Genomic DNA, 25,798 nt, shown 5'->3' on the forward strand with positions numbered 1-25,798 from the left:
GACTCGACGGGCATACCACAGGTGTTGCGAAACGTCACTTCATTATTTTCTGTTATGCACTCTAGGACACAATGCATTAAAGGCACATGCGGCAACGAGTAATACAAGTCCTGAGCGTCAATGCTGATACCCCAACTGTTTTTTCTGTTATCTGATGCAAAAAACCCCGTGAGACCCTCAGAATTAGCCAGCAGAAAAGGGTCATTTACTTTCAACGACTTCAACATCTTTTGCAGATACCCCGCAACTAGCTTCTGCCACGCCCCTTTTTCTGAAACAATAGGCCTAAAAGGAACCTCCTGCTTATGGGTTTTTGCTGTGAAAAACACCTTCAATTCCAATCCCTTTGAATTCCCAACATCCGACGCAAGTTTTTCTAAGTTGCATTTCCTTAATAACTCGACAGCCTTCCTCTTCACGCTTTCTACATTCACATGACATTCTTTAAAGCACTTTTGAATTGCCGCAGAGGCTTTATCTACATACATAGTCTCCGGTAGAACAACCAAAAAACCTTCTTTGTCCGCTTGAACAACTCTTAAGTTGTTCTCAACCAAATAACTAGCAACCCGAGCGACATTACGGCAAGGCGTGGTGCTTACCGAAGCTTTGGCGACAACGTCCACACATTCCACTACACATCTGTCTTTTTCCTTTTCGGGTACTTGCCGGGCAATGTCTCTTGTGAGGGATAGCTTGTGAGGGTTAAAAAGAGTCAATGTTTTTCGATTAATAAATCAGTTGTTAGATTGCGCCAGTTTGTATTCCTTTCTTTGTCCTTGTTCGCCTGCGCATACATTTTCAGGATGGATAGATTCCAACTAGGCCGAATCGCAGTTTTGCTTCAGTTTATTTCTAGTTCATCCGGCCTTCTTTCTTCATGTCCTAACTTTGACTTATCTAACCCGGCGGTTCTGGTGCCGTTTATCGCGGTCTGCGAATGCAGAGCCCGCAAGCTGAGCTGGTTCCTAAAGAATGCACAGTGCCCTATGGAAGTTCTGCTTGTGTGCGGGTGGTTGCCTCCATCGGAAGGACATGCGAGAAGAATCAGCAAGATTCTGCGATCAGAGAGCCGAAGACAGGTTAGGCACTTCAAGGATTGCCTAAGAGTGGCGTGTTCGTCTGTTTCTGATGGGCGTCTAAACGTCAAGGTCTTCCGCGAGTGGTGTAGACAAGCGAACATTTTAACTGAGGCCATGTGGAATGACGTGCGTCGGGGCTTGCCCAGGAAAAAGAGAGATCCGCCGAAGGGAGGCCTTCTACTCCTGGGTGATGCGGTGGTGGAAGAGCGCCAACAAAAGGTCCTGAGGTTGGGACCGAAGTTCTGTGTGGAGCCTAGACTTGACCTTGTGGACAAGCTATCCCTCACAAGAGACATTGCCCGGCAAGTACCCGAAAAGGAAAAAGACAGATGTGTAGTGGAATGTGTGGACGTTGTCGCCAAAGCTTCGGTAAGCACCACGCCTTGCCGTAATGTCGCTCGGGTTGCTAGTTATTTGGTTGAGAACAACTTAAGAGTTGTTCAAGCGGACAAAGAAGGTTTTTTGGTTGTTCTACCGGAGACTATGTATGTAGATAAAGCCTCTGCGGCAATTCAAAAGTGCTTTAAAGAATGTCATGTGAATGTAGAAAGCGTGAAGAGGAAGGCTGTCGAGTTATTAAGGAAATGCAACTTAGAAAAACTTGCGTCGGATGTTGGGAATTCAAAGGGATTGGAATTGAAGGTGTTTTTCACAGCAAAAACCCATAAGCAGGAGGTTCCTTTTAGGCCTATTGTTTCAGAAAAAGGGGCGTGGCAGAAGCTAGTTGCGGGGTATCTGCAAAAGATGTTGAAGTCGTTGAAAGTAAATGACCCTTTTCTGCTGGCTAATTCTGAGGGTCTCACGGGGTTTTTTGCATCAGATAACAGAAAAAACAGTTGGGGTATCAGCATTGACGCTCAGGACTTGTATTACTCGTTGCCGCATGTGCCTTTAATGCATTGTGTCCTAGAGTGCATAACAGAAAATAATGAAGTGACGTTTCGCAACACCTGTGGTATGCCCGTCGAGTCTTTTCTTGAGCTTCTGAGCTTTTATTTAGAGAACACTCACGTGGGGTTCGGGGATAAAACGTTCATCCAGGCGAAGGGGGTATGCATTGGGTCAAAGGTAGCGCCGGTCCTTAGTGACATTTTCATGGGCAGCATAGATAGAGATTTGTCGTTTTGCCTACAAGGTGTAGTCTACAAGGTCTTCAGGTATGTCGATGACTACTTGGTGTTGGGGTGCGATGTGCACAAAGAGGACTTCAGGGTTTCGGTATTGAATGCTTTTAATTCTCTAGGAAAGGGGTTGACATTTACTTCAGAAGTACCGGTTGAAAATAAGCTACAGTTTTTGGATTTGAAGCTGGACTTTTTGTCAGATCATGTGTGTTGGACCTTTTCGCCTAGGGCAGGAAAGCCGCTTATGAGTTTCGCTTCATGTCATTCTAAGCTGGTCAAGAATGGAATTATAACAAATTGTTTTCGGTCTGCATTGGTTAAATCCTGTTTCCATACTGTTCATGCGTCGTTTCATGAACAGGTCTCTAGGCTCCAGGACGAGGGGTACCCATTCTCTGTGATGTTGGCCGTAGGCACTAGGTTATTAAAGAAGCTCAGACGGGAAACGGCGCCATGTTTGGAAACAGGTGGGATGACTGGTTCTAGCTCTAAGGTAGTAGCGGTCCCTTATGTACATAGGCTTTCACATAGATTAAAAAAGGTGGCTGGAAAGTATGATGTGAAAGTAGTGTTTTCGGCCAAAAACAAAATAGGAGGAGTGTGCGCGTTGGTCAACCAGAAATGCGACAGAGGGACCAACGCACATAAGAGATGTAGCATAAGACATAAGCTCAGGTTTGTTGAATGTGCACACAGTGTGGTGTATTGCATACCTTTATCATGCGGTTGTGTATATATAGGGCAGACTGGCAGGTGCATTAACACGAGGCTAAGAGAGCATATGTCAAGCCTGAAAGGTCGGCCTGTAACCCATTTGGCAATGCATTGCAATGAGTGCGCATGCTCTCCTTGCTTTAGCGACACTACCTTGCTGTATAGGAGTAGAAACAAGACGTCAAGGGAGATAATGGAGGCATATCATATAGACAAGCAGAAAGACAACTGTGTTAGCCACCCTTCAGTAGCTTTACTAACAAAAGAAATCGCGCTCCTGTCTGTCAATCAATGAAACTGTTATCGTTTTTGTGTTTTTGTTATCGTTGTCGTAAGTGCGCAGTGCATTGTGTGTGTTTTTTTTTTAGGTCACCAGGGAGCGCTGTTTCGAGGGTTAAAAAGAGTCAATGTTTTTCGATTAATAAATCAGTTGTTAGATTGCGCCAGTTTGTATTCCTTTCTTTGTCCTTGTTCGCCTGCGCATACATTTTCAGGATGGATAGATTCCAACTAGGCCGAATCGCAGTTTTGCTTCAGTTTATTTCTAGTTCATCCGGCCTTCTTTCTTCATGTCCTAACTTTGACTTATCTAACCCGGCGGTTCTGGTGCCGTTTATCGCGGTCTGCGAATGCAGAGCCCGCAAGCTGAGCTGGTTCCTAAAGAATGCACAGTGCCCTATGGAAGTTCTGCTTGTGTGCGGGTGGTTGCCTCCATCGGAAGGACATGCGAGAAGAATCAGCAAGATTCTGCGATCAGAGAGCCGAAGACAGGTTAGGCACTTCAAGGATTGCCTAAGAGTGGCGTGTTCGTCTGTTTCTGATGGGCGTCTAAACGTCAAGGTCTTCCGCGAGTGGTGTAGACAAGCGAACATTTTAACTGAGGCCATGTGGAATGACGTGCGTCGGGGCTTGCCCAGGAAAAAGAGAGATCCGCCGAAGGGAGGCCTTCTACTCCTGGGTGATGCGGTGGTGGAAGAGCGCCAACAAAAGGTCCTGAGGTTGGGACCGAAGTTCTGTGTGGAGCCTAGACTTGACCTTGTGGACAAGCTATCCCTCACAAGAGACATTGCCCGGCAAGTACCCGAAAAGGAAAAAGACAGATGTGTAGTGGAATGTGTGGACGTTGTCGCCAAAGCTTCGGTAAGCACCACGCCTTGCCGTAATGTCGCTCGGGTTGCTAGTTATTTGGTTGAGAACAACTTAAGAGTTGTTCAAGCGGACAAAGAAGGTTTTTTGGTTGTTCTACCGGAGACTATGTATGTAGATAAAGCCTCTGCGGCAATTCAAAAGTGCTTTAAAGAATGTCATGTGAATGTAGAAAGCGTGAAGAGGAAGGCTGTCGAGTTATTAAGGAAATGCAACTTAGAAAAACTTGCGTCGGATGTTGGGAATTCAAAGGGATTGGAATTGAAGGTGTTTTTCACAGCAAAAACCCATAAGCAGGAGGTTCCTTTTAGGCCTATTGTTTCAGAAAAAGGGGCGTGGCAGAAGCTAGTTGCGGGGTATCTGCAAAAGATGTTGAAGTCGTTGAAAGTAAATGACCCTTTTCTGCTGGCTAATTCTGAGGGTCTCACGGGGTTTTTTGCATCAGATAACAGAAAAAACAGTTGGGGTATCAGCATTGACGCTCAGGACTTGTATTACTCGTTGCCGCATGTGCCTTTAATGCATTGTGTCCTAGAGTGCATAACAGAAAATAATGAAGTGACGTTTCGCAACACCTGTGGTATGCCCGTCGAGTCTTTTCTTGAGCTTCTGAGCTTTTATTTAGAGAACACTCACGTGGGGTTCGGGGATAAAACGTTCATCCAGGCGAAGGGGGTATGCATTGGGTCAAAGGTAGCGCCGGTCCTTAGTGACATTTTCATGGGCAGCATAGATAGAGATTTGTCGTTTTGCCTACAAGGTGTAGTCTACAAGGTCTTCAGGTATGTCGATGACTACTTGGTGTTGGGGTGCGATGTGCACAAAGAGGACTTCAGGGTTTCGGTATTGAATGCTTTTAATTCTCTAGGAAAGGGGTTGACATTTACTTCAGAAGTACCGGTTGAAAATAAGCTACAGTTTTTGGATTTGAAGCTGGACTTTTTGTCAGATCATGTGTGTTGGACCTTTTCGCCTAGGGCAGGAAAGCCGCTTATGAGTTTCGCTTCATGTCATTCTAAGCTGGTCAAGAATGGAATTATAACAAATTGTTTTCGGTCTGCATTGGTTAAATCCTGTTTCCATACTGTTCATGCGTCGTTTCATGAACAGGTCTCTAGGCTCCAGGACGAGGGGTACCCATTCTCTGTGATGTTGGCCGTAGGCACTAGGTTATTAAAGAAGCTCAGACGGGAAACGGCGCCATGTTTGGAAACAGGTGGGATGACTGGTTCTAGCTCTAAGGTAGTAGCGGTCCCTTATGTACATAGGCTTTCACATAGATTAAAAAAGGTGGCTGGAAAGTATGATGTGAAAGTAGTGTTTTCGGCCAAAAACAAAATAGGAGGAGTGTGCGCGTTGGTCAACCAGAAATGCGACAGAGGGACCAACGCACATAAGAGATGTAGCATAAGACATAAGCTCAGGTTTGTTGAATGTGCACACAGTGTGGTGTATTGCATACCTTTATCATGCGGTTGTGTATATATAGGGCAGACTGGCAGGTGCATTAACACGAGGCTAAGAGAGCATATGTCAAGCCTGAAAGGTCGGCCTGTAACCCATTTGGCAATGCATTGCAATGAGTGCGCATGCTCTCCTTGCTTTAGCGACACTACCTTGCTGTATAGGAGTAGAAACAAGACGTCAAGGGAGATAATGGAGGCATATCATATAGACAAGCAGAAAGACAACTGTGTTAGCCACCCTTCAGTAGCTTTACTAACAAAAGAAATCGCGCTCCTGTCTGTCAATCAATGAAACTGTTATCGTTTTTGTGTTTTTGTTATCGTTGTCGTAAGTGCGCAGTGCATTGTGTGTGTTTGTTTTTTTTTTTTAGGTCACCAGGGAGCGCTGTTTCGAGGGTTAAAAAGAGTCAATGTTTTTCGATTAATAAATCAGTTGTTAGATTGCGCCAGTTTGTATTCCTTTCTTTGTCCTTGTTCGCCTGCGCATACATTTTCAGGATGGATAGATTCCAACTAGGCCGAATCGCAGTTTTGCTTCAGTTTATTTCTAGTTCATCCGGCCTTCTTTCTTCATGTCCTAACTTTGACTTATCTAACCCGGCGGTTCTGGTGCCGTTTATCGCGGTCTGCGAATGCAGAGCCCGCAAGCTGAGCTGGTTCCTAAAGAATGCACAGTGCCCTATGGAAGTTCTGCTTGTGTGCGGGTGGTTGCCTCCATCGGAAGGACATGCGAGAAGAATCAGCAAGATTCTGCGATCAGAGAGCCGAAGACAGGTTAGGCACTTCAAGGATTGCCTAAGAGTGGCGTGTTCGTCTGTTTCTGATGGGCGTCTAAACGTCAAGGTCTTCCGCGAGTGGTGTAGACAAGCGAACATTTTAACTGAGGCCATGTGGAATGACGTGCGTCGGGGCTTGCCCAGGAAAAAGAGAGATCCGCCGAAGGGAGGCCTTCTACTCCTGGGTGATGCGGTGGTGGAAGAGCGCCAACAAAAGGTCCTGAGGTTGGGACCGAAGTTCTGTGTGGAGCCTAGACTTGACCTTGTGGACAAGCTATCCCTCACAAGAGACATTGCCCGGCAAGTACCCGAAAAGGAAAAAGACAGATGTGTAGTGGAATGTGTGGACGTTGTCGCCAAAGCTTCGGTAAGCACCACGCCTTGCCGTAATGTCGCTCGGGTTGCTAGTTATTTGGTTGAGAACAACTTAAGAGTTGTTCAAGCGGACAAAGAAGGTTTTTTGGTTGTTCTACCGGAGACTATGTATGTAGATAAAGCCTCTGCGGCAATTCAAAAGTGCTTTAAAGAATGTCATGTGAATGTAGAAAGCGTGAAGAGGAAGGCTGTCGAGTTATTAAGGAAATGCAACTTAGAAAAACTTGCGTCGGATGTTGGGAATTCAAAGGGATTGGAATTGAAGGTGTTTTTCACAGCAAAAACCCATAAGCAGGAGGTTCCTTTTAGGCCTATTGTTTCAGAAAAAGGGGCGTGGCAGAAGCTAGTTGCGGGGTATCTGCAAAAGATGTTGAAGTCGTTGAAAGTAAATGACCCTTTTCTGCTGGCTAATTCTGAGGGTCTCACGGGGTTTTTTGCATCAGATAACAGAAAAAACAGTTGGGGTATCAGCATTGACGCTCAGGACTTGTATTACTCGTTGCCGCATGTGCCTTTAATGCATTGTGTCCTAGAGTGCATAACAGAAAATAATGAAGTGACGTTTCGCAACACCTGTGGTATGCCCGTCGAGTCTTTTCTTGAGCTTCTGAGCTTTTATTTAGAGAACACTCACGTGGGGTTCGGGGATAAAACGTTCATCCAGGCGAAGGGGGTATGCATTGGGTCAAAGGTAGCGCCGGTCCTTAGTGACATTTTCATGGGCAGCATAGATAGAGATTTGTCGTTTTGCCTACAAGGTGTAGTCTACAAGGTCTTCAGGTATGTCGATGACTACTTGGTGTTGGGGTGCGATGTGCACAAAGAGGACTTCAGGGTTTCGGTATTGAATGCTTTTAATTCTCTAGGAAAGGGGTTGACATTTACTTCAGAAGTACCGGTTGAAAATAAGCTACAGTTTTTGGATTTGAAGCTGGACTTTTTGTCAGATCATGTGTGTTGGACCTTTTCGCCTAGGGCAGGAAAGCCGCTTATGAGTTTCGCTTCATGTCATTCTAAGCTGGTCAAGAATGGAATTATAACAAATTGTTTTCGGTCTGCATTGGTTAAATCCTGTTTCCATACTGTTCATGCGTCGTTTCATGAACAGGTCTCTAGGCTCCAGGACGAGGGGTACCCATTCTCTGTGATGTTGGCCGTAGGCACTAGGTTATTAAAGAAGCTCAGACGGGAAACGGCGCCATGTTTGGAAACAGGTGGGATGACTGGTTCTAGCTCTAAGGTAGTAGCGGTCCCTTATGTACATAGGCTTTCACATAGATTAAAAAAGGTGGCTGGAAAGTATGATGTGAAAGTAGTGTTTTCGGCCAAAAACAAAATAGGAGGAGTGTGCGCGTTGGTCAACCAGAAATGCGACAGAGGGACCAACGCACATAAGAGATGTAGCATAAGACATAAGCTCAGGTTTGTTGAATGTGCACACAGTGTGGTGTATTGCATACCTTTATCATGCGGTTGTGTATATATAGGGCAGACTGGCAGGTGCATTAACACGAGGCTAAGAGAGCATATGTCAAGCCTGAAAGGTCGGCCTGTAACCCATTTGGCAATGCATTGCAATGAGTGCGCATGCTCTCCTTGCTTTAGCGACACTACCTTGCTGTATAGGAGTAGAAACAAGACGTCAAGGGAGATAATGGAGGCATATCATATAGACAAGCAGAAAGACAACTGTGTTAGCCACCCTTCAGTAGCTTTACTAACAAAAGAAATCGCGCTCCTGTCTGTCAATCAATGAAACTGTTATCGTTTTTGTGTTTTTGTTATCGTTGTCGTAAGTGCGCAGTGCATTGTGTGTGTTTTTTTTTTTTTTTAGGTCACCAGGGAGCGCTGTTTCGAGGGTTAAAAAGAGTCAATGTTTTTCGATTAATAAATCAGTTGTTAGATTGCGCCAGTTTGTATTCCTTTCTTTGTCCTTGTTCGCCTGCGCATACATTTTCAGGATGGATAGATTCCAACTAGGCCGAATCGCAGTTTTGCTGGAGTTCGTCCCGATCCACGGAAAACAGCCGCCATCGCCGACTTCCCGCCACCCACTGACACGAAGGCGGTGCGCCGATTTCTGGGCCTGTGCGCCTATTATAGGCGGTTCGTGAAAAACTTCGCCCGCATCGCCGATCCGCTCACAAACCTTACCAAGGCCGACGTGGAGTTCAAGTGGGAAACGCCACAGGAACACGCTTTCCAGGAGCTTAAACATCGCCTCCAGACGCCTCCGTTACTTGCCCATTTCGACGAATTCGCCGAGACAGAAATACACACTGACGCAAGCACCATAGGTCTTGGCACCATTCTTGTGCAGAGGGCTGACGGACTTGAAAGGGTTATTAGTTACGCCAGCCGATCGCTATCCAAAGCAGAAGCCAATCATTCCACAACAGAAAAGGAGTGCGTCGCCATCATCTGGGCTACGTCGAAATTTTGCCCCTACCTCTACGGCAGGCCCTTCAAAGTTGTGAGCGACCACCACGCCTTGTGTTGGTTAGCCACCTTGAAGGACCCTTCAGGTCACCTCGCCCGATGGAGCCTGAGACTTCGAGAATATGACATTACTGTCATTTACAAGTCCGGCAAAAAACACTCCGACGCCGACTGTCTCTCTCGTGCGCCTGTCGACCAACCACTGCCCGACGACCCGGATGACGACTACTTCTTGGGAGCGATAACTACCAACGACTTCGCTGAACGACAGCGGGCCGACCCGGAACATAAGGCCCTAATAGAATACCTCGAAGGCAGGACCGCCGAAGTCCCGATGGTAGTCAAGCGCGCACTTGCGTCGTTCTTTCTACGAAACGGTCTTCTACAAAAGAAAAACTTTTCATCGCTTCGAGCTAAGTACCTCCTTGTGGTGCCTTCAGCTCTGCGACCAGAACTCCTGCAGGCCCTGCACGACGATCCGACGGCAGGGCACCTCGGTGTTTCTCGCACGCTCGCGAGGATCCAAGAAAGGTACTACTGGCCACGTCTTACTACCGACGTCACTCGTTATATGATGACATGCCGGGACTGTCAGCGACGCAAGACACCACCGACAAGGCAAGCGGGACTTCTGCAGCCAATTGAACCACCTTTCCGACCTTTCCAGCAGATTGGTATGGACCTACTGGGGCCGTTCCCGACGTCGGCTTTCGGGAACAAGTGGATCGTGGTAGCTACCGACTACCTCACCCGCTACGCCGAGGCAAAAACCCTTCCCAAAGGCAGTGCATCCGAGGTAGCTAAGTTCTTCGTCGAAAATATCGTCCTACGTCACGGCGCCCCGGAGGTTCTTATCACCGACAGAGGAACGGCATTTACTGCCGAGTTAACTCAAGCGATCTTGGCATACAGCCAGACAAACCATCGCCGAACGACAGCGTACCACCCACAGACCAAAGGCCTCACCGAGCGGCTTGACAAGACGATCGCCGACATGCTGTCAATGTACGTCGATGTCGAACACAAGACCTGGGACGCCATTCTTCCGTACGTGACCTTCGCATACAACACGGTGGTGCAGGAGACGACACAGATATCTCCATACAAATTGGTCTACGGAAGGAGCCCGGCAACGACGCTCGATGCCATGTTACTCAATATCACCGATGAAGAAAACCTCGATGTGAGTGAGTACCTTCAACGCGCCGAAGAAGCCCGACAACTCACGCGTCTCCGTATCAAGAATCAACAGAGGAACGACAGCCGCCGTTAAAATCTTCGACGACGCTTCGTGGAATACCAGCCCGGTGAACGTGTTTGGGCATGGACGCCGATACGCCGACATGGACTAAGTGAAAAGCTTCTGCGACGGTACTTCGGACCGTACAGGGTGGTTCGACGTCTCGGCCCACTTAATTACGAGGTTGTCCCCTACAAAATAACGAACTCTCAACGACGCCGATCGCGACCTGAAGTCGTCCATGTCACGCGCCTCAAGCCGTTTCATGCGTGTTAGCAAACTGAAACAGTGTTTTTTTTGTATTATTGTTGTATCGTAATTTATTAATTGTACTTTCTTGCATTATTGTTGTACCTTCATCTTTAGTTAAAGCATCGGGACGGCCCCGCCGCGGTGGTCTAGTGGCTAAGGTACTCGGCTGCTGACCCGCAGGTCGCGGGTTCGATTCCCGGCTGCGGCGGCTGCATTTCCGATGGAGGCGGAAATGTTGTAGGCCCGTGTGCTCAGATTTGGGCGCACGTTAAAGAACCCCAGGTGGTCAAAATTTCCGGAGCCCTCCACTACGGCGTCTCTCATAATCATATGGTGGTTTTGGGACGTTAAACCCCACAAATCAATCAAAGCATCGGGACGATGCCTTTTTCAAAGGGGGCAATGCCACGTTCCATTTCCCAAGTTTTGCTATCGTCCCAAAACACTACACGATTCTCAGCGCAAACCGCGCCTGCAGTTTTCGAGAAGCTTCCGGACTGTAGTATATATATCATTTCTATAAGATCACGCCCACTCTGCGAACGGTACAGATTATTCTGGAACCTACGCCACCGCCAGCGATAACGCTAGAACATTCGATGGCAAGAGTATAAATGCCGACGCGCTTCGCCGCTTGTCAAATGTTGATCGAAGGCCGACGCTCCGTTCGCCGCTATCAGTCCAAGACTGCTATCTGTGCAAGACTGCTGCTGTAATTGGACTTTCCGTTTACCGGGCACAGGTTCGCCCAAATAAACAGTTAAATCCCAACACGAAGTCTCCTGTCTTCGGCCCCGTCATGACCCCGTGACATCTGGTACAAAACTTGGGAAATGGAACATGGCAATATCATCTGCGTACATTAATGCTGGTAGTGCCTGATCAATGAGATTTCCTTGTTTGACTAAAGAGAGGTTGAAGCCAAGTCCACTTCCCTCTAATTTGGCCTCTAATCCTTGTAGGTACATCATGAATAACAAGGGTGACAGTGGATACTTCTGCCTAAGTCCCTGCTTCACCTTTGTGGGCTCGGATACCTGTTTTTCCCAATTTATAACTACCTTGTTACTTTTATAGAAACCCTTTAAAAGATTAGTGACTCCATCTTCCACACCTAGTGTGTCTAGTACTCCCCACAAGTCCTCTTGAACCACGCTATCGTACGCTCCCTTGATATTCAAAAATGCTAGCCACAGCGGCCTGTGTTCCTTTTCTGCTATTTCGATGCACTGCGTCAGTGAGAACAGATTGTCTTCCAACCTCCTGTGTTTTCGAAATCCATTCTGCAGTTCCCCCAGACCCACTCATCCTCTATCCATGCCTGCAGGCTTTCCTTTATAATCTGCATCGCCAGCCTGTAGACCACTGATGTCACTGTTATAGGACGGTAGTTGTTTATGTCATCTTTGTCCCCCTTTCCTTTATAAATAATGCTCATCTTGCTAAGTTTCCATCCATTAGGGACTTCACCATCGATTATAGTTCTGCTCACTGACTCTCTCAAAGTATGTTTAGACTTCGGACCCAATGTCTTTATCAGCATAATTGGAATGCCATCTGGGTCTGTTGATGTACTACTAGGCACCCTCTTCTCGGCTCTTTCCTACTATCGTTGTGAAAATGGAGCCATTGCACCACTTGATCCATCCTTGTCTATTGTGGTGCCTCAGGCACTTCTTAAAATTTGTATTGTTGAAATTTTTCTGTCACCCTTGTTCTTATATATTCAATAGCTTCGCCATCTTCTAGCCTAGTACCTTGAGCTGTAGTTATAAACCTCTGTTCTAGGGTTGTCTCATTTCTTAGGGAGTTTAGATGGTTCCGAAATTTCGCAGCTGCCTTCTTATCCTTTTTATGTACTTCTGCCAGCCACTGAGCCCCCTTCTGCTAATCTTTTCATGGATCAGAAGGGATGCTTCCCTTCTTTAGCTTAGAAAGATGTCCCATTTTCTTTCAACATCATCGGTCGAATCACCCCGCTGCTTAGCATGTCTGTGTTCGCTAGAGGCTTTCTGACGTTGCTTTGGCTCTCTTAACTTCCTCATTCCACCAACTCTTGGGTTTGTTTCTTCTCTTCCAGGGTGAATTACGTGCCTTAGCAAGCTCTAGTTCGAACAGTCTAATTAGATTCGTGTATGTCCACACTGTTTTATTATCCTCAGTGATTACTTCCTTAATGTGTTTAGTAGCTATTTCTATTTGCTTTTCTGAAAAAAAATTTTCCTGTAGCTGCTCATATTGTTTCCTTCCCACTTTCACTGCTCTTCCAAAACTTAGCTTGATACGTTTGTAATCACTACCCAGACTTCTGGAGCCACATTCATCTATGTGCATTCCCCTGAGCCTAGCATACATCCTATGTGACATCAGTGCATAATCTATCGTCGACTGCAGCCTTCCTACCTCCCATGTTATTTGCCCTTCAAACTTCTCAATACTGTTGCAAATGATCAAATCATGCCTTTCACACATAGCCATGATCAATTTGCCTGTTAGGTACTTATACCCATCTATATCTTCTATGTGCGCATTGATATCTCCTAGTTTAATTATCTCGCACTCTCCTCCTAATTCCTGTCTTTTGATATACACTCCACCATTGCCTGGTTTTCCTCTCTGGCCTTTGCTCCCATCCACAAGTACACCAAACCAAGGAGTGTCATCTGCCCAGCTACTTTCCCTCTTAACCATAAATGTTCCGTGCATCCCTGCTTAATTGACTCTTCGCCAACCCATACATTTATACATGAATGCACCAATTCTACCCCCCTTTTTGCTGCCTTTTGTTCTATTGCAATATTCCCATACGTAGTCCGGATTGCAAGGTGGTTGCCCCATGTCCCGAAGATGTGTCTCCACAACCCCATATACCATCAGCTCCTCCTGCCTCAACTACTCTTCTATCCCTTCCTAATTTAACCTATTCCTGCCACCCTGCATGTTAATATAGCCTATGTCTGACTTAACTCGGCCCTTGTGCTAACGTCGATTTCTTTTCTATGGACTCCATGTGGCTTGAATATTTGTGCCCCTTTAGTACCGTCTTTGGCTACACTGTGTGTCTCAGGGCCCTGGGTCCCTCTCAAAATGCTGTGGCTTGACGACCCATTCTATTACCGACCCTCCTGCCAATCGCACAACTATAGTGAATGCTATCTGTGCAAAGGGGCGAGCGCCGGGCTCGTACACGTCTTGCTTCACTTCCATTACACTGTATCCGAGTTGCCGGCTCATACCCTTGATCACATAGTTGGCCTCCACTACCCTCCTTTCAATCCCACGAGACCGCCCCCAGACCTCTGGGACTGTGCATATGGTCACATGCACACTCCCAGAGGCTTCTCGGAGCTTACGCATCCCATCCTCTAATTGTCTCTGATGATTCTTATCCTTGACCTTCAACACATCATTGAGTCCAGCATGAATAATGACATTTTCGCCCTCTATGCTGTCGCTGGATGGATGGATATGTGGCTGTACCCTTTAGATCGGGCGGCGGCTAACGTCACCTAGCCGTAATACTTCGTGAACAAACCAATAGATTTATCTTTTTTTCCCCTTCAAATAGTGAGGTTGAGGATTCATACTTTGCAGTGAAGGGTTTAATTTTCACTCGTGCTTTGACTTTAGCCACCCATCAGATAACCTCCTTCTAGTGATTTCTACCCACTTAAAGTCTATTTTGCCCTCTCTGTCCCTAAACCCCAGTGCTTTGAAAAACTCTGCGCCATCATCCTGAACTAAAGGGTGAAGCCCTTTACAGAACATTAACAAGTGTTCGGCAGTTTCTTCTACCTCTCCACACGCACTGCATACTGTGTCTTCGTATTTGGCCCGATATGTCTTGGTTTGCAATACTCCCGTCCTGGCCTGAAACAGTAGAGAACTACCCCGAGTATTATCATAGATCCTATCCTTGGCAATTTCCTGCTTAAAAGTTTGATAGATCTTTAGTGCGGACTTCTTAATCATGTTAATTATCCACATGTCTGTCTCCGTTTCCCTCACTTTCTTCTTAACCAATAGTTCTTTTTGGTTTGGCAACCTGCTGTTTTCTAAGTATTTACCAGTCAATTTCATGGTTGGCTTCCTCCATTTTGTATCGACATTCTTCATGTACAAGTAGCTGAAAACCTTCCTAGCCCAACGCTCCTCCCCCATTTCTCTCAATCGCTTCTCAAATTTTATCTTGCTGCTAGCTTCCCTGCCCTCAAATGATGTCCATCCCATATCACCTTGCACTCCCTGATTTGGTGTATTACCGTGAGCTCCTAATAAAGCAAGCTTCCCTATTCCACGTTGCTTAATTTCTAATCTTGCTTGAACTTCTGATCTCATGCACAATACCGCATTGCCGAACGTCAGCCCAGAAACCATGACCCCTTTCCATTATCCTCTCACAACATCATACCTATTGTAATTCCACAGTGCCCTATTTTTCATCACTGCTGCATTCCTGTTGCCTTTAGTCATCAAGTATATTTCGCGTTCCCTTAGGTACTCGGTCCCATTGCTTATCCATACGCCCAGATATTTGTATTTATCTGTTATCTCTAGCGTGACTTCCTGTATTCTAAGCTCACTACCTTCGTTATCATTAAAAATCATGACTGCTGATTTTTCCTGACTGAATCTAAAATCTAACCCATCTCCCTCATTACCGCAGATGTCCATCAATCTCTGCAAATCTTCCTTGTTGTCGGCCATTAGCACTATATCATCTGCGTACATTAATGCTGGTAGTGCCTGATCAAAGAGTTTTCCTTGTTTGACTAAAGAGAGGTTGAAGCCAAGTCCACTTCCCTCTAATTTGGCCTCTAATCCTTGTAGGTACATCATGAATAACAAGGGTGACAGTGGACACCCCTGCCTAAGTCCCCGTTTCACCTCTGTGGGCTTGGATACCTGTTTTTCCCAATTTGTAACTACCTTGTTACCTTTATAAATTTCCTTTAAAAGGTTAGTGACTGCATCTTCCACACCCAGTGTGTCTAGTACTCCCCACAAGTCCTCTTGAACCACGCTATCGTACGCTCTCTTGATATCCAAAAATGCTAGCCACAGGGGCCTGAGTTCCTTTTCTGCTATTTCGATGCACTGCGTCAGTGAGAACAGATTGTCTTCCAAACTCCTGTGTTTTCGAAACCCATTCTGCAGCTCCCCTAGCACCCCCTCATCCTCTATCCATGCCTGCAGTCTTTCCTTTATAATCTGCATCGCCAGCCTGTAGACCACTTATGTCACTGTTATAGGACGGTAGTTGTTTATGTCATCTTTGTCCCCCTTTCCTTTATAAATAATGCTCATCTTGCTAAGTTTCCATCAATCGGGGACTTCACCATCGATTATAGTTCTGCTCACTGCCTCTCTCAAAGTCTGTTTCGACTTCGGACCCAATGTCTTTATCAGCATAATTGGAATGCCATCTGGGCCTGTTGATGTACTACTTGGAACCCTCTTCTCAGCCCTTTCCCACTCTCGTTGTGAAAATGGAGCCATTGTGCCACTTGATCCATCCCTGTCTATTGTGGTGCATAAGGCACTTCGATCTTTGTTGAAATTTTTCTGTCACCCTTGTTCTTATATATTCAATAGCTTCGTCCCCGTCTAGCCTAGCACCTGGAGCTGTAGTTAAAAACCTCTGCTCTAGATTTGTTTCCTTTCTTAGGGAGTTAAGGTGGTTCCAAAATTTTGCAGCTGCCTTTCTGTCCTTTTTATGTACTTCTGCCAGCGCCTGAGCACCATTTCTTCTAATCTTTTCATTGATCAGGAGGGATGCTTCCTTTCTAGAGCTTAGAAAGATTTCCCATTTTCTTTCAACATCATCTGTCGGTTCACCCCGTTGCTTAGCACATCTGTGTTGCCTAGAGGCTTCCTGACGTTTTGCTATGGCTCTCTTAACTTCCTCATCCCACCAACTTTTGGGTTTGTGTCTTCTTTTCCGGGGTGACTTCTCACGTGCCTTAGCAAGCTCTATCCCAAACAGTCTAAATAGATTTGTGTACGTCCACACAGTTTTATTATCGTCAGTGATTACTTTCTCAATTTGTTTAGAAGCAATTTCTATTTGCCTTCTGTATGAAAATTTTCCTGTAGTTGCTCACCTAGTCTCCTTCCCACTTTCACTGCTCTTCCAAAACAGCTTGATACGTTTGTGATCACTACCCAGACTTCTGGAGCCACCTTCATCTATGTTCATTCCCCTGAGCTTATCATACATCCTATGTGAAATCAGTGCGTAATCTATTGTTGACTGCAGCCTTCGTACCTCCCATGTTATTTGCCCTTCACACTTTTCGGTACTGTTGCAAATGATGAAATCATGCCTTTCACACATATCCATGATCATTTTTCCTGTTGAGTCAGTATACCCATCGCCTCTAAGGCGCCGCAGCGCCGCCTAGTGGTTTCCGTGCAAACGGCCTCTCCAGGAGGACCAGCCTCTCTATTGTTGACTGCAGCCTTCCTACCTCTCATGCTATTTTCCCTTCACACTTTTCGGTACTGTTGCAAATGATTAAATCATGCCTTTCACACATATCTATGATCATTTTGCCTGTTAAGTCACTATACCCTTCGCCTCTAATAGGGTTCCTCGATGCGCGCTCTCCCCTCCACCGCCCGCGCGAATCGAGGAACCCTAGCTAGGGTGGCTAGAATGGGGAGGTGTGATGACCGGCCTCCGGAGGCTGGCCCAAAAGCGCGTTCCTGCCGCGCGGTGGCGCTGCCGGTGGGGGCGCTGTGCAACGTGGAATAGGTAGGCTTGCTTTAGGAGCTCACGGGAATACACCAAATCAGGGAGTACAAGGTGATATGGGATGGACATCATTTGAGGGCAGGGAAGCTAGCAGCAAGATAAAATTTGAGAAACGATTGAGAGAAATGGGGGAAGAGCGTTGGGCTAGGAAGGTTTTCAGCTACTTGTACATGAAGAATGTCGATACAAAATGGAGAAAGCGAACCAGGAAGTTGACTGGTAAATACTTAGAAAACTGCAGGTGGCCAAACCAAAAAGAACTATCGGTTAAGAAGAAAGTGAAGGAAACGGAGACTGACATGTGGAGAATGGGCATGATTAAGAAGTCCGCACTAGAGATCTATCGAACTTTTAAGCAGGAAATTGCCAAGGAAAGGATCTATGATAATACACGGGGTAGTTCTCTACTGTTTGAGGCCAGGACGGGAGTACTGCGAACCAAGACATACCGGGCCAAATACGAAGGGGTAGACACAGTATGCAGTGCGTGTGGAGAGGAAGAAGAAACTGCCGAACACTTGATAATGTTCTGTAAAGGGCTTCACCCTATAGTTCAGGATGATGGCGCAGAGTTTTTCAAAGCACTGGGGTTTAGGGACCGGGAGGGCAGAATAAACTTTAAGCGGGTAGACTTAACCAGAAGGAGGTTATCTGATTGGTGGCTAAAGTCAAGACACGAGTGAAAATTAAACTCTTCACTGCAAAGTACGAATCCTCAAACTCATTTTTTAAGGAAAAAAAATAAATATAGTTTTTGGTTCATTAGGTGTTACGGCTTGGTGGCGCTAGCCACCGCCCGATCTAAAGGGTACAGTCATATCCATCCATCCATGTGCTTTTCTCGCGTCGTCTTCTTGCCTCTGGGCGGGTAAAAGATTCGACCGCGCTCAGTTTTACCGCTGTAGTCTTTTCAATTATGTTGTTGACGTCGAGAAACTTGCACGTGTAATCTACAAGCGCAAACCACGCAGCCGATACGGAGCGTGGGTTTCCCGGCCACTTCTTGCGAGGTGGGCGCGCTTGTCACGCGAAAAATAGTTTAGAGGAATCTCTCCCGCAGACCAGCAGGTGGCAACAACCCTGCGTGTGTCGTTCGCATATTTGTTATACATTTTCGATTGCAATAGTACTTTAAAGAGTGGAAGTCAATGCAGTTTTTATGCAGTGTGGCAGAAGAATGCAATAAAGTACAAGACTACAAGACTGGTGGCTTGATACAAGTTTATTGGAAACAGTACTATAAAACATTACATAACACAGGGCTTCACCTTCTTGGCTTTATTCTGCACAGAATACTGGTTTAGCCCTTTCAGCAGAAAATGGACACGCGTAATGCTGTAGAACCTGACAACCGATGTTGTTAAAGAAGCTGGATGCTCACTGCAGCCAATTTGTGGCACATTAGCTGCTAGGCGCAAAAAATCCTTCACTACTTTGGTGTACAAGCACGTGGTGCTAAATGCACGAGTTAGTCTATTCTCAAGGGTTTTGGTTAGACTATATAGACGGACAGAGGGGTAAAGAAGGCCCCCCATGTCCCACTTTTTACACGCTTCTGCTGGCAATTGATCCGTCACACTATCACGTGTGACGAGGCAGGCATCCTTGCAAGCTTCGCATTGGGTTGAGAAGATCCGCTTCCTGGCTACATATCCTGCAATATAATAGGTGAGGCGGTCATCACTGCGTTCTTCAACGTAGTCAGCGTGGTCAATCGCAACCTCTGCTGCTTCGACAGGTAGTGTAACGTCGTCACAAGCTGGTGCTTCATTTTCAGACAGCAGATGGTCCTCGGACAGCAGGGCCTCCAAAAGTCCAGGAGATACGTTTGCTCCCTTGGGGCTTTTCGCCAAGCTATAAAAGCTTATGCACCTGCATATATACATGTAAATTATAAAAATTGATACTTTGGATTATATGCTTTGTATTTCAATGTACAGGACTGAAAATGCACAAGCATACTTGATTATGATAATGAACTGCGCAGGAGTTGGGTGATCGTTAGCTCCACTGGCCTGTCTGACGATACCAAAGGAACGCTCCAAACAGTCTTGACTGAGACGGGAGGTCATCAAAGACCTAAACCCAACCATTTCAGTGAGGTACTTCAGTAGGTCCTTCGCAGAGTGGATCGTCACACGTAGACCTTCTGCCGTGCTCTTGCTTAAGAAGCCGAGCCCTCCTGCATGGGCCTCCCACTGGTCGAGAAATTCCAGCATGTTGTCAAGTGCAGTTTCTTTAGTGCTGCCACGTCTGAAACATGAAAAGTATTTACGTCTTCACATGAAAATGAGCCCAGTTGGTGTACATACCTCAGAGCTTCTGCTGGAAACCGCGACGTCATGGCGTCAATTGTTTGAGCCATCATGTTGATAAATACTTTTGTTGGCTCCAGATTTGGGTACTGTTGCTCAATTTTTTCTTTGTGAAAATCCATCGCGTGCTCAACTGCGCTACTGAAAATATAAAAAGCCAGATTGACCCTCATCTTTTCGAACCCACTAGGATATATGTGATAACGTGTTAACTTGGGTGCAACTTTCAATGTGAAGGGACTGCTGTCGACCTTCCAAGTCATTGCCACATGTTCCCAAAGAACCTGCAAGAGTTCATAATGGTTAGTAAACCAGCTTTACCAGGTACCCAACATTTCAAAATATTATGAGAATAAAATAACACGCTTACTCGGCCCTTGTAGGTGTTGAAGCCATGCTTAATCATGATGTTTCGCACACATTTCGCAAGATGAGGGAAGTCCGAAATAAAATAGAGGAAGCGCTTGTCGTCGCATGGATGTGTGTGTAACCTTACATCGTACATGTTTAGCATTTCCATGAACACCCATGTTGTGCCACATGGCACGGTTCCATGACGTGCCGTCCGTGCAGATGTAGTCCACATAAAGATTAGCTTTCTCGCACAGAAGAACTGCTTCTAAAATTATCTTTGTACCGATGGTAGTCGAAGACCAAAAATGAAGTGTTTCCGAGGTACTTCATCGTTGACTATGTCCAGTTCGTCATGAGGAATGAGCTGAACCGATTCGCGTTCTGAATCGTCAATGTCCTCGCGGCTCTTCTTTGCAGGCACGGAAGAGCCCTGTCCCATTCTCCTCTTCCTCTCTTTTGGCAGAGTTTTCGTCATATACTTTGGAAGGTTCGGGAAAATTGTTAGAATAGCACTCTCCTTAAGGGCAGGCACATCGCGTGGTATATGGACCTCCTTTCCATTCACAATGTGCACGTAGTGTCTCATGATAAACCTGAAAACATAATAAAAAGTGAGCGTAGCCTCTGTAATGAAGACACTTCGGATTTCCAAGCAACGAAACAACAATTAATGCATGTGCTGCAGCGTTAAGTGACACACATCTAGCCGCGGGTCGATGGAGGCAGAACGCAAAACGCGCCCACGTGGAGCAACATGCCAATGTAAGTACAAGAACAACCGATCATCTGAATTAGTCTGGCTCTTTCCACTGCACTTCTGCTGCTCATGACCCGTGTGTCACACCGGGTCAGTGTGTTAACTTGTAGAAACCTCAACTTTTCTATATGCTTAAACATGTACGAATTCCATACGTACCTTGGGTCAAAATGCCTTTCGCAAACTGCAGAATTCTCTTGCAGTGGCTTGTCGGCCCTTGGTATGGCACGTGCCCACTTTTCAAATTCATCCTCACGGGCAGGTGCACGAAATAGAGACAGTCTTTCACCACAGGACTTGTAGCCGGCGTCGCAACCTGGCACAAAGCACCACCTCTGCGTTTTTTTTCCCCGTCAACGGCATTTTTCAGAGCGGTTCGAAAATCGACGACAACCGTTGACATCATCTCCTTCAAGAAATCGGGAAGCGATAGAAAAAGCAGGCCGTACTTCGCGAACAGCGACAGCTTACTTGCGCTGCTCCGTCACCAACGAGACACGAGCAACACATGCTCACAGTCGGCACATGCCAACAGCGCCCCAGACTGACGCGCCAAATTTTCCCCCAGCGGCGAGAACGCGCAGAGGGGCCTCGCTAGGCAAGAGGCCGCCGCCGCAGTCATCGCACCTCCCCATTCTAGCCACCCTACCCTAGCCTCTAAGACGCCACAGCGCTACCTAGCGGTTGCCGTGCAAACGGCCTCTCCAGGAGGACCACCCTCGTCCCGCTACTCCTATCTAGTTCACTATAGCCAAACTGCAGATACGCTGGCGTGTGTCTGAAAAGCTCCCGCCAACACTGTGCATTTTGTCACGTGGCTTTAGTTTACCTGCCGCTCCGGATTTGATCCGCCTTCAGGTGCGCTCTCGCTGCTCCTACGGGCTCCTCCGCATCTTCACGTTTTAAATAATTAGCGCATAAGTGAGCGGCAGATAATAAGTAATCAGATATTTGCGCTTAGGTCATATTATTGACATAAAGAAGTAAAAAAAACGACCCCTTTCTGGCGCCTCATAATGAAATACCTTTCGCTTGTGTTTCTGGGCTACTGGCTTTCCCTACTGTCATCAGTAGGCGTGGTGAACTCCTCAGCAAAGGGTGAAGGCGACAAACTAGAACCACCGACTGTGCTTATTGCTGTCATACTGAGGAACAAGGCGCACGTGTTGCCCTACTTCTTCGGTTACCTGGAGCAACAAAGCTACCCTAAATCAAGGATAAGTTTGTGGTAAGTAGGTGGTGCGACGCCGCAGGTATCATGCTACCGCCGATCTTAAGTCAGCTGTTGTGCAGTGTGTGGGTAGTTCGCTAGAAAGGAAAAAAAAAAAAAGGTGTCGCAGAATTTTTTATTGTTGCTCACCCCTTGGTACACGGCTCGATGCGATTCCCGCGTGTAATAATTTGCTACGGGCGATTGACATACTTTTTCCATTTAATTGCTAACGCGCGCCGCCAGTTAGAGATTAATTAAACGCATATCCCTTAATGATTCTCCTTCTTTTGTTGGCAGCATGCTGCGAATTTTCGTAATAGATAAATACAGCGTAGCTATTGTGTTCGCAGGTATTAGCGCAGGTTAATGTGCGCGCGTGTCGTCTGCTGAATCGAAAGTGAAAAGGGAACTCGTGTTAAAAAAATTAGCCAAGTTTAATTTCACTACGTGGCAACTCCTTTATTATTTTTTGGGGGCTATTCCGTCTGGACCTTAATCTTTTTCACCATTTATAGAACGATTGCCGAGGCATGTGGAAACAAGAGCAGAGATAGAAACTTGAGTCGGGCGGCGGAGGATGAGAGATTAGAAAATTTGCAGGCATGGCGGATATGGAGCCGTGGATGTGCAGCTGATGCAGTGATAAGTTGGAGGTCACTGAGGGAGCCACTTAGCCTGCAGTGAACTTAAACAGGCCGATTACGATAACGACGGGTCATATGATGGGACATTTCTATTTTAGGCAAAATAAATAAGTTCAAGTGCATTCAAAAAGGCACACATGGAGTTAGCTTCATGCAGGTGCCGTTTGACCAAATAAATCTTAACCACAGAGTTACTTATTAAGATGATTTCTATCGTAGTGTTGCTTCATTTAACATCCCCTAATATGTGGCTTACAGTGTGCTGGTAAAGACAGAAGACAGAAAGCTACATGGTGGTGTAAAGGCAACATTTGAGTGCTGCAGTTCTTTTTGCATACTTGAACATGTAGAGAAAGTTTTGAGGTCGGAGATAAACATTGCAATGCGTCCACACCATTGTGTAATTATTTGGGCCTAACACCCATTTAATGCTTACTTTGACTACAGGCTGATATATTGCACATGATAAACATGTGTTCGTGTGGTCCACTAAGAGGTTTTTTTTAGCATCCTGTTTATGATGAAGCAGTTGAGAAGCACGTAAAATTTGCTCTTAATATTTTGAGCACATTGAAGTGCGCAGAAAAAAAATACATCTGTGTCACTAATGCCTTTCCTAGGAAAACACTGCTGCATAGCACAAAAATTCAAATAAATGTGTATTTCCATCAGTGGCAACATGAAATCTCTCTAAAAAGAAAAGAAAATAAATTTGCAATTGCTGTGTGTCATGGTTCCTTACCAGAGACCAGCTTGCAGAACATATGTGCGACCTAATGTTTCTTGGTTTAATGCAACAAAAATAAATTTGTTTGGATAAATAAGGTTAATTGGGATACTTATAGCTGCAGTGTTAAAAAGAATGCTGCATTAGCTTTGTTATGAATGGAACATATATTGACTGGTCCTATAAACATTACACTAGAATGCTGAAACAGAGGCTGCATTTAAAAATTCTTTGGGCTGCAAGTGAGTCCTATACACTTGTCGCAGTTGTTGACTGTGGTTATATACCCTTCAGGTGAAAATTATGACAAACTGACTGCAAGTGTGTCAAATACATGCACTTTGATTCCAAGACACTTGGCATTTTGTTGCTAGAAAGCAAATGGGGTAATATGTTGATTTTTCAATTTTCACTAATAATCCTTAGTGTCTAAGTAAAGACCTATATATTTTGATGTCAGTCACATATTATATATTTCAATAAAAGTCGTTATAAGCCTTGCAATACATGGGCCACTTGTACGAATTATATTCTTTCCGAGCAAACAAAAATTAGAATTTTAGTGTGGTTCCCTGAACAGGGCATGTCGAATGGCTCATCGAATATGGTAGTGCCTTCACCAAAATGATTTTCTGCAGCAAGATTCAGCACAGTGAAATTAAATAAGGGCTAATGGTGCATTCAGGAACAATGTACATATATGAGATTTGCATTTCAATCTAGTTGAACAGCATGTAATATGTGACAAGCGCCGTCAATACTCACAGCTGCTGAAGCAGATATGGCAGAACCCTGATTTTCTGAAACTCACTTTACTAACAAGTATAGCTTGATCTTAAAAAGAAAAATTGACCAATGCTTCCAACAACATTGTATGGCAAAAAGGAAGGCATGGAACCATTTAAAGCAGCCTATCAATTTTTTTTCTGCTAGTTTTTTTTTTTCTTTGAAAAATTGACTTGTCACCAGTCTTCTACGGCAGCTCTTGTCCCGAAAAACATGCTCCTGCTCTGCAGGAAACCTCAGCCTGTGCCCACGTTCATTGAGGTGGAAGTAATTAAGCACTTCCAACCATGGGCGTCAGCAAGGGGGTGCAAAAAGAGCACTTGCCCCCCTTAAGCCTTACCAGCACTTGCCTTCAACAAGGCTATACAAGTACTCTCCCCCTTCCCAGACACTATGCAACACTGGTTTGCACCCCCCAAGAGAAAATCGTGCTGACGACCATGCTTCCACCTTGGTAAATATAAAAGATTATATATGAGTGTGTAAATATATGAATAAAATTTTAATAAATTCAGTGCTACACAACTTTGCTGGCCATGACCTTCACAGAGGAGCTCATAAATACTTGAAAAAATCTTTTAATAATGTAGTACACTCAATGCATTCATTCCAATTTCACACAGACTGCAATATGTTTGTTTTGAAGAAAAGGTGTTTTGTGGTCTTTTAGAGACTATAGATGGTAGGCCGGCCAGCTTCAAATGAATGTCGATTTTAATAAAGCAGCTTTGTTTTCTGTATGTACTTTTAAAATTTGCACGCAGTGCTCTAAAGCACATATAGAGCATCACAACTTGCAAAGTGCTCTTTTGTTCTTTTCTTTTTGATGCTTCATGTGTTAGACATCGAATAAAGGGAGAAAATGTTGTCTAAAATCTGTAATTATTATCAATTTTTTGTGATAGGTTAAACCTTAGAAGAGAAGTGAAAATGAAAGTTTTGTTATGTGTAGTCAGTGTTATCCCAGTAATCTAGTGTGAGAACTCCATATGTTACCAGAGGCAACCACTTTTCACATAATTACTGGCTAGTGTCCCTTTAAAGGGACACTAAATAGAAACAGTGACTTCGTTTATATTGACGAACTGCACTATGAAAACTCTAATGCCAAATGTTTCACTATGGCCCCGCCATGGTGGTCTAGTGGCTAAGGTACTCGGCTGCTGACCCACAGGTCACGGGATCAAATCCTGGCTGCGGCCGCTGCATTTCCAATGGAGGTGGAAATGTTGTAGGCCCGTGTGCTCAGATTTGGGTGCACGTTATAGAACCCCAGGTGGTCGAAATTTCCGGAGCCCTCTACTACGGCGTCTCTCATAATCATATGGTGGTTTTGAAATGTTAATCCCCACAAATCAGTCATCATCAATGTTTCACTATGATAAGTTCATTAAAAGCAAAGAAAATCAAGGTTGAAATTCAATTTTTAAATTTCCTACCGAAATCTTCCTGCATGAAATCAAAAATTTCAAAATGTATTCTTCGTATTTTCTTGGCATTGGCTTGATGAAGTTTTCAGAAACTTTGTACGCTAGATATACAGCACCCACAGATGATATACTTAATTTTTAATGATTAGAAGCTATGTGAGACCCAAAATACTCCTTCAAAATTTATGACGTCTAGGTGCT

At 45.4% G+C, this 25,798-nt stretch overlaps 1 protein-coding gene and 1 long non-coding RNA gene across 6 annotated transcripts in view; both read left to right on the forward strand.

The window, feature by feature from the left end:
- Positions 1-702: 702 nt before the first annotated feature.
- Positions 703-7,456, forward strand: LOC142790036 (uncharacterized). The gene is made up of 3 exons (XR_012889368.1): positions 703-1,451; positions 3,289-4,060; positions 5,904-7,456. It is a non-coding gene; the product is annotated as an uncharacterized LOC142790036 (long non-coding RNA).
- A 14,124-nt stretch (positions 7,457-21,580) lies between these two features.
- LOC119161362 (glycosyltransferase 25 family member) overlaps positions 21,581-25,798 on the forward strand; it is a 230,211-nt gene continuing 225,993 nt past the window's right edge. For 3 of the 5 annotated variants that reach the window (XM_075885037.1, XM_037413800.2, XM_075885038.1), the window contains exon 1: positions 21,581-22,025. In XM_075885037.1, the coding sequence (XP_075741152.1) occupies positions 21,814-22,025 (212 nt within the window). In that variant the 5' untranslated portion in view covers positions 21,581-21,813. The remainder of the gene's footprint in view (positions 22,026-25,798) is intronic. The other 2 variants (XM_075885041.1, XM_075885040.1) reach the window with 1 other exon arrangement.

This window comes from Rhipicephalus microplus, unplaced genomic scaffold (assembly GCF_043290135.1).
Source record: "Rhipicephalus microplus isolate Deutch F79 unplaced genomic scaffold, USDA_Rmic scaffold_65, whole genome shotgun sequence".
NCBI lineage: Eukaryota > Metazoa > Arthropoda > Arachnida > Ixodida > Ixodidae > Rhipicephalus > Rhipicephalus microplus.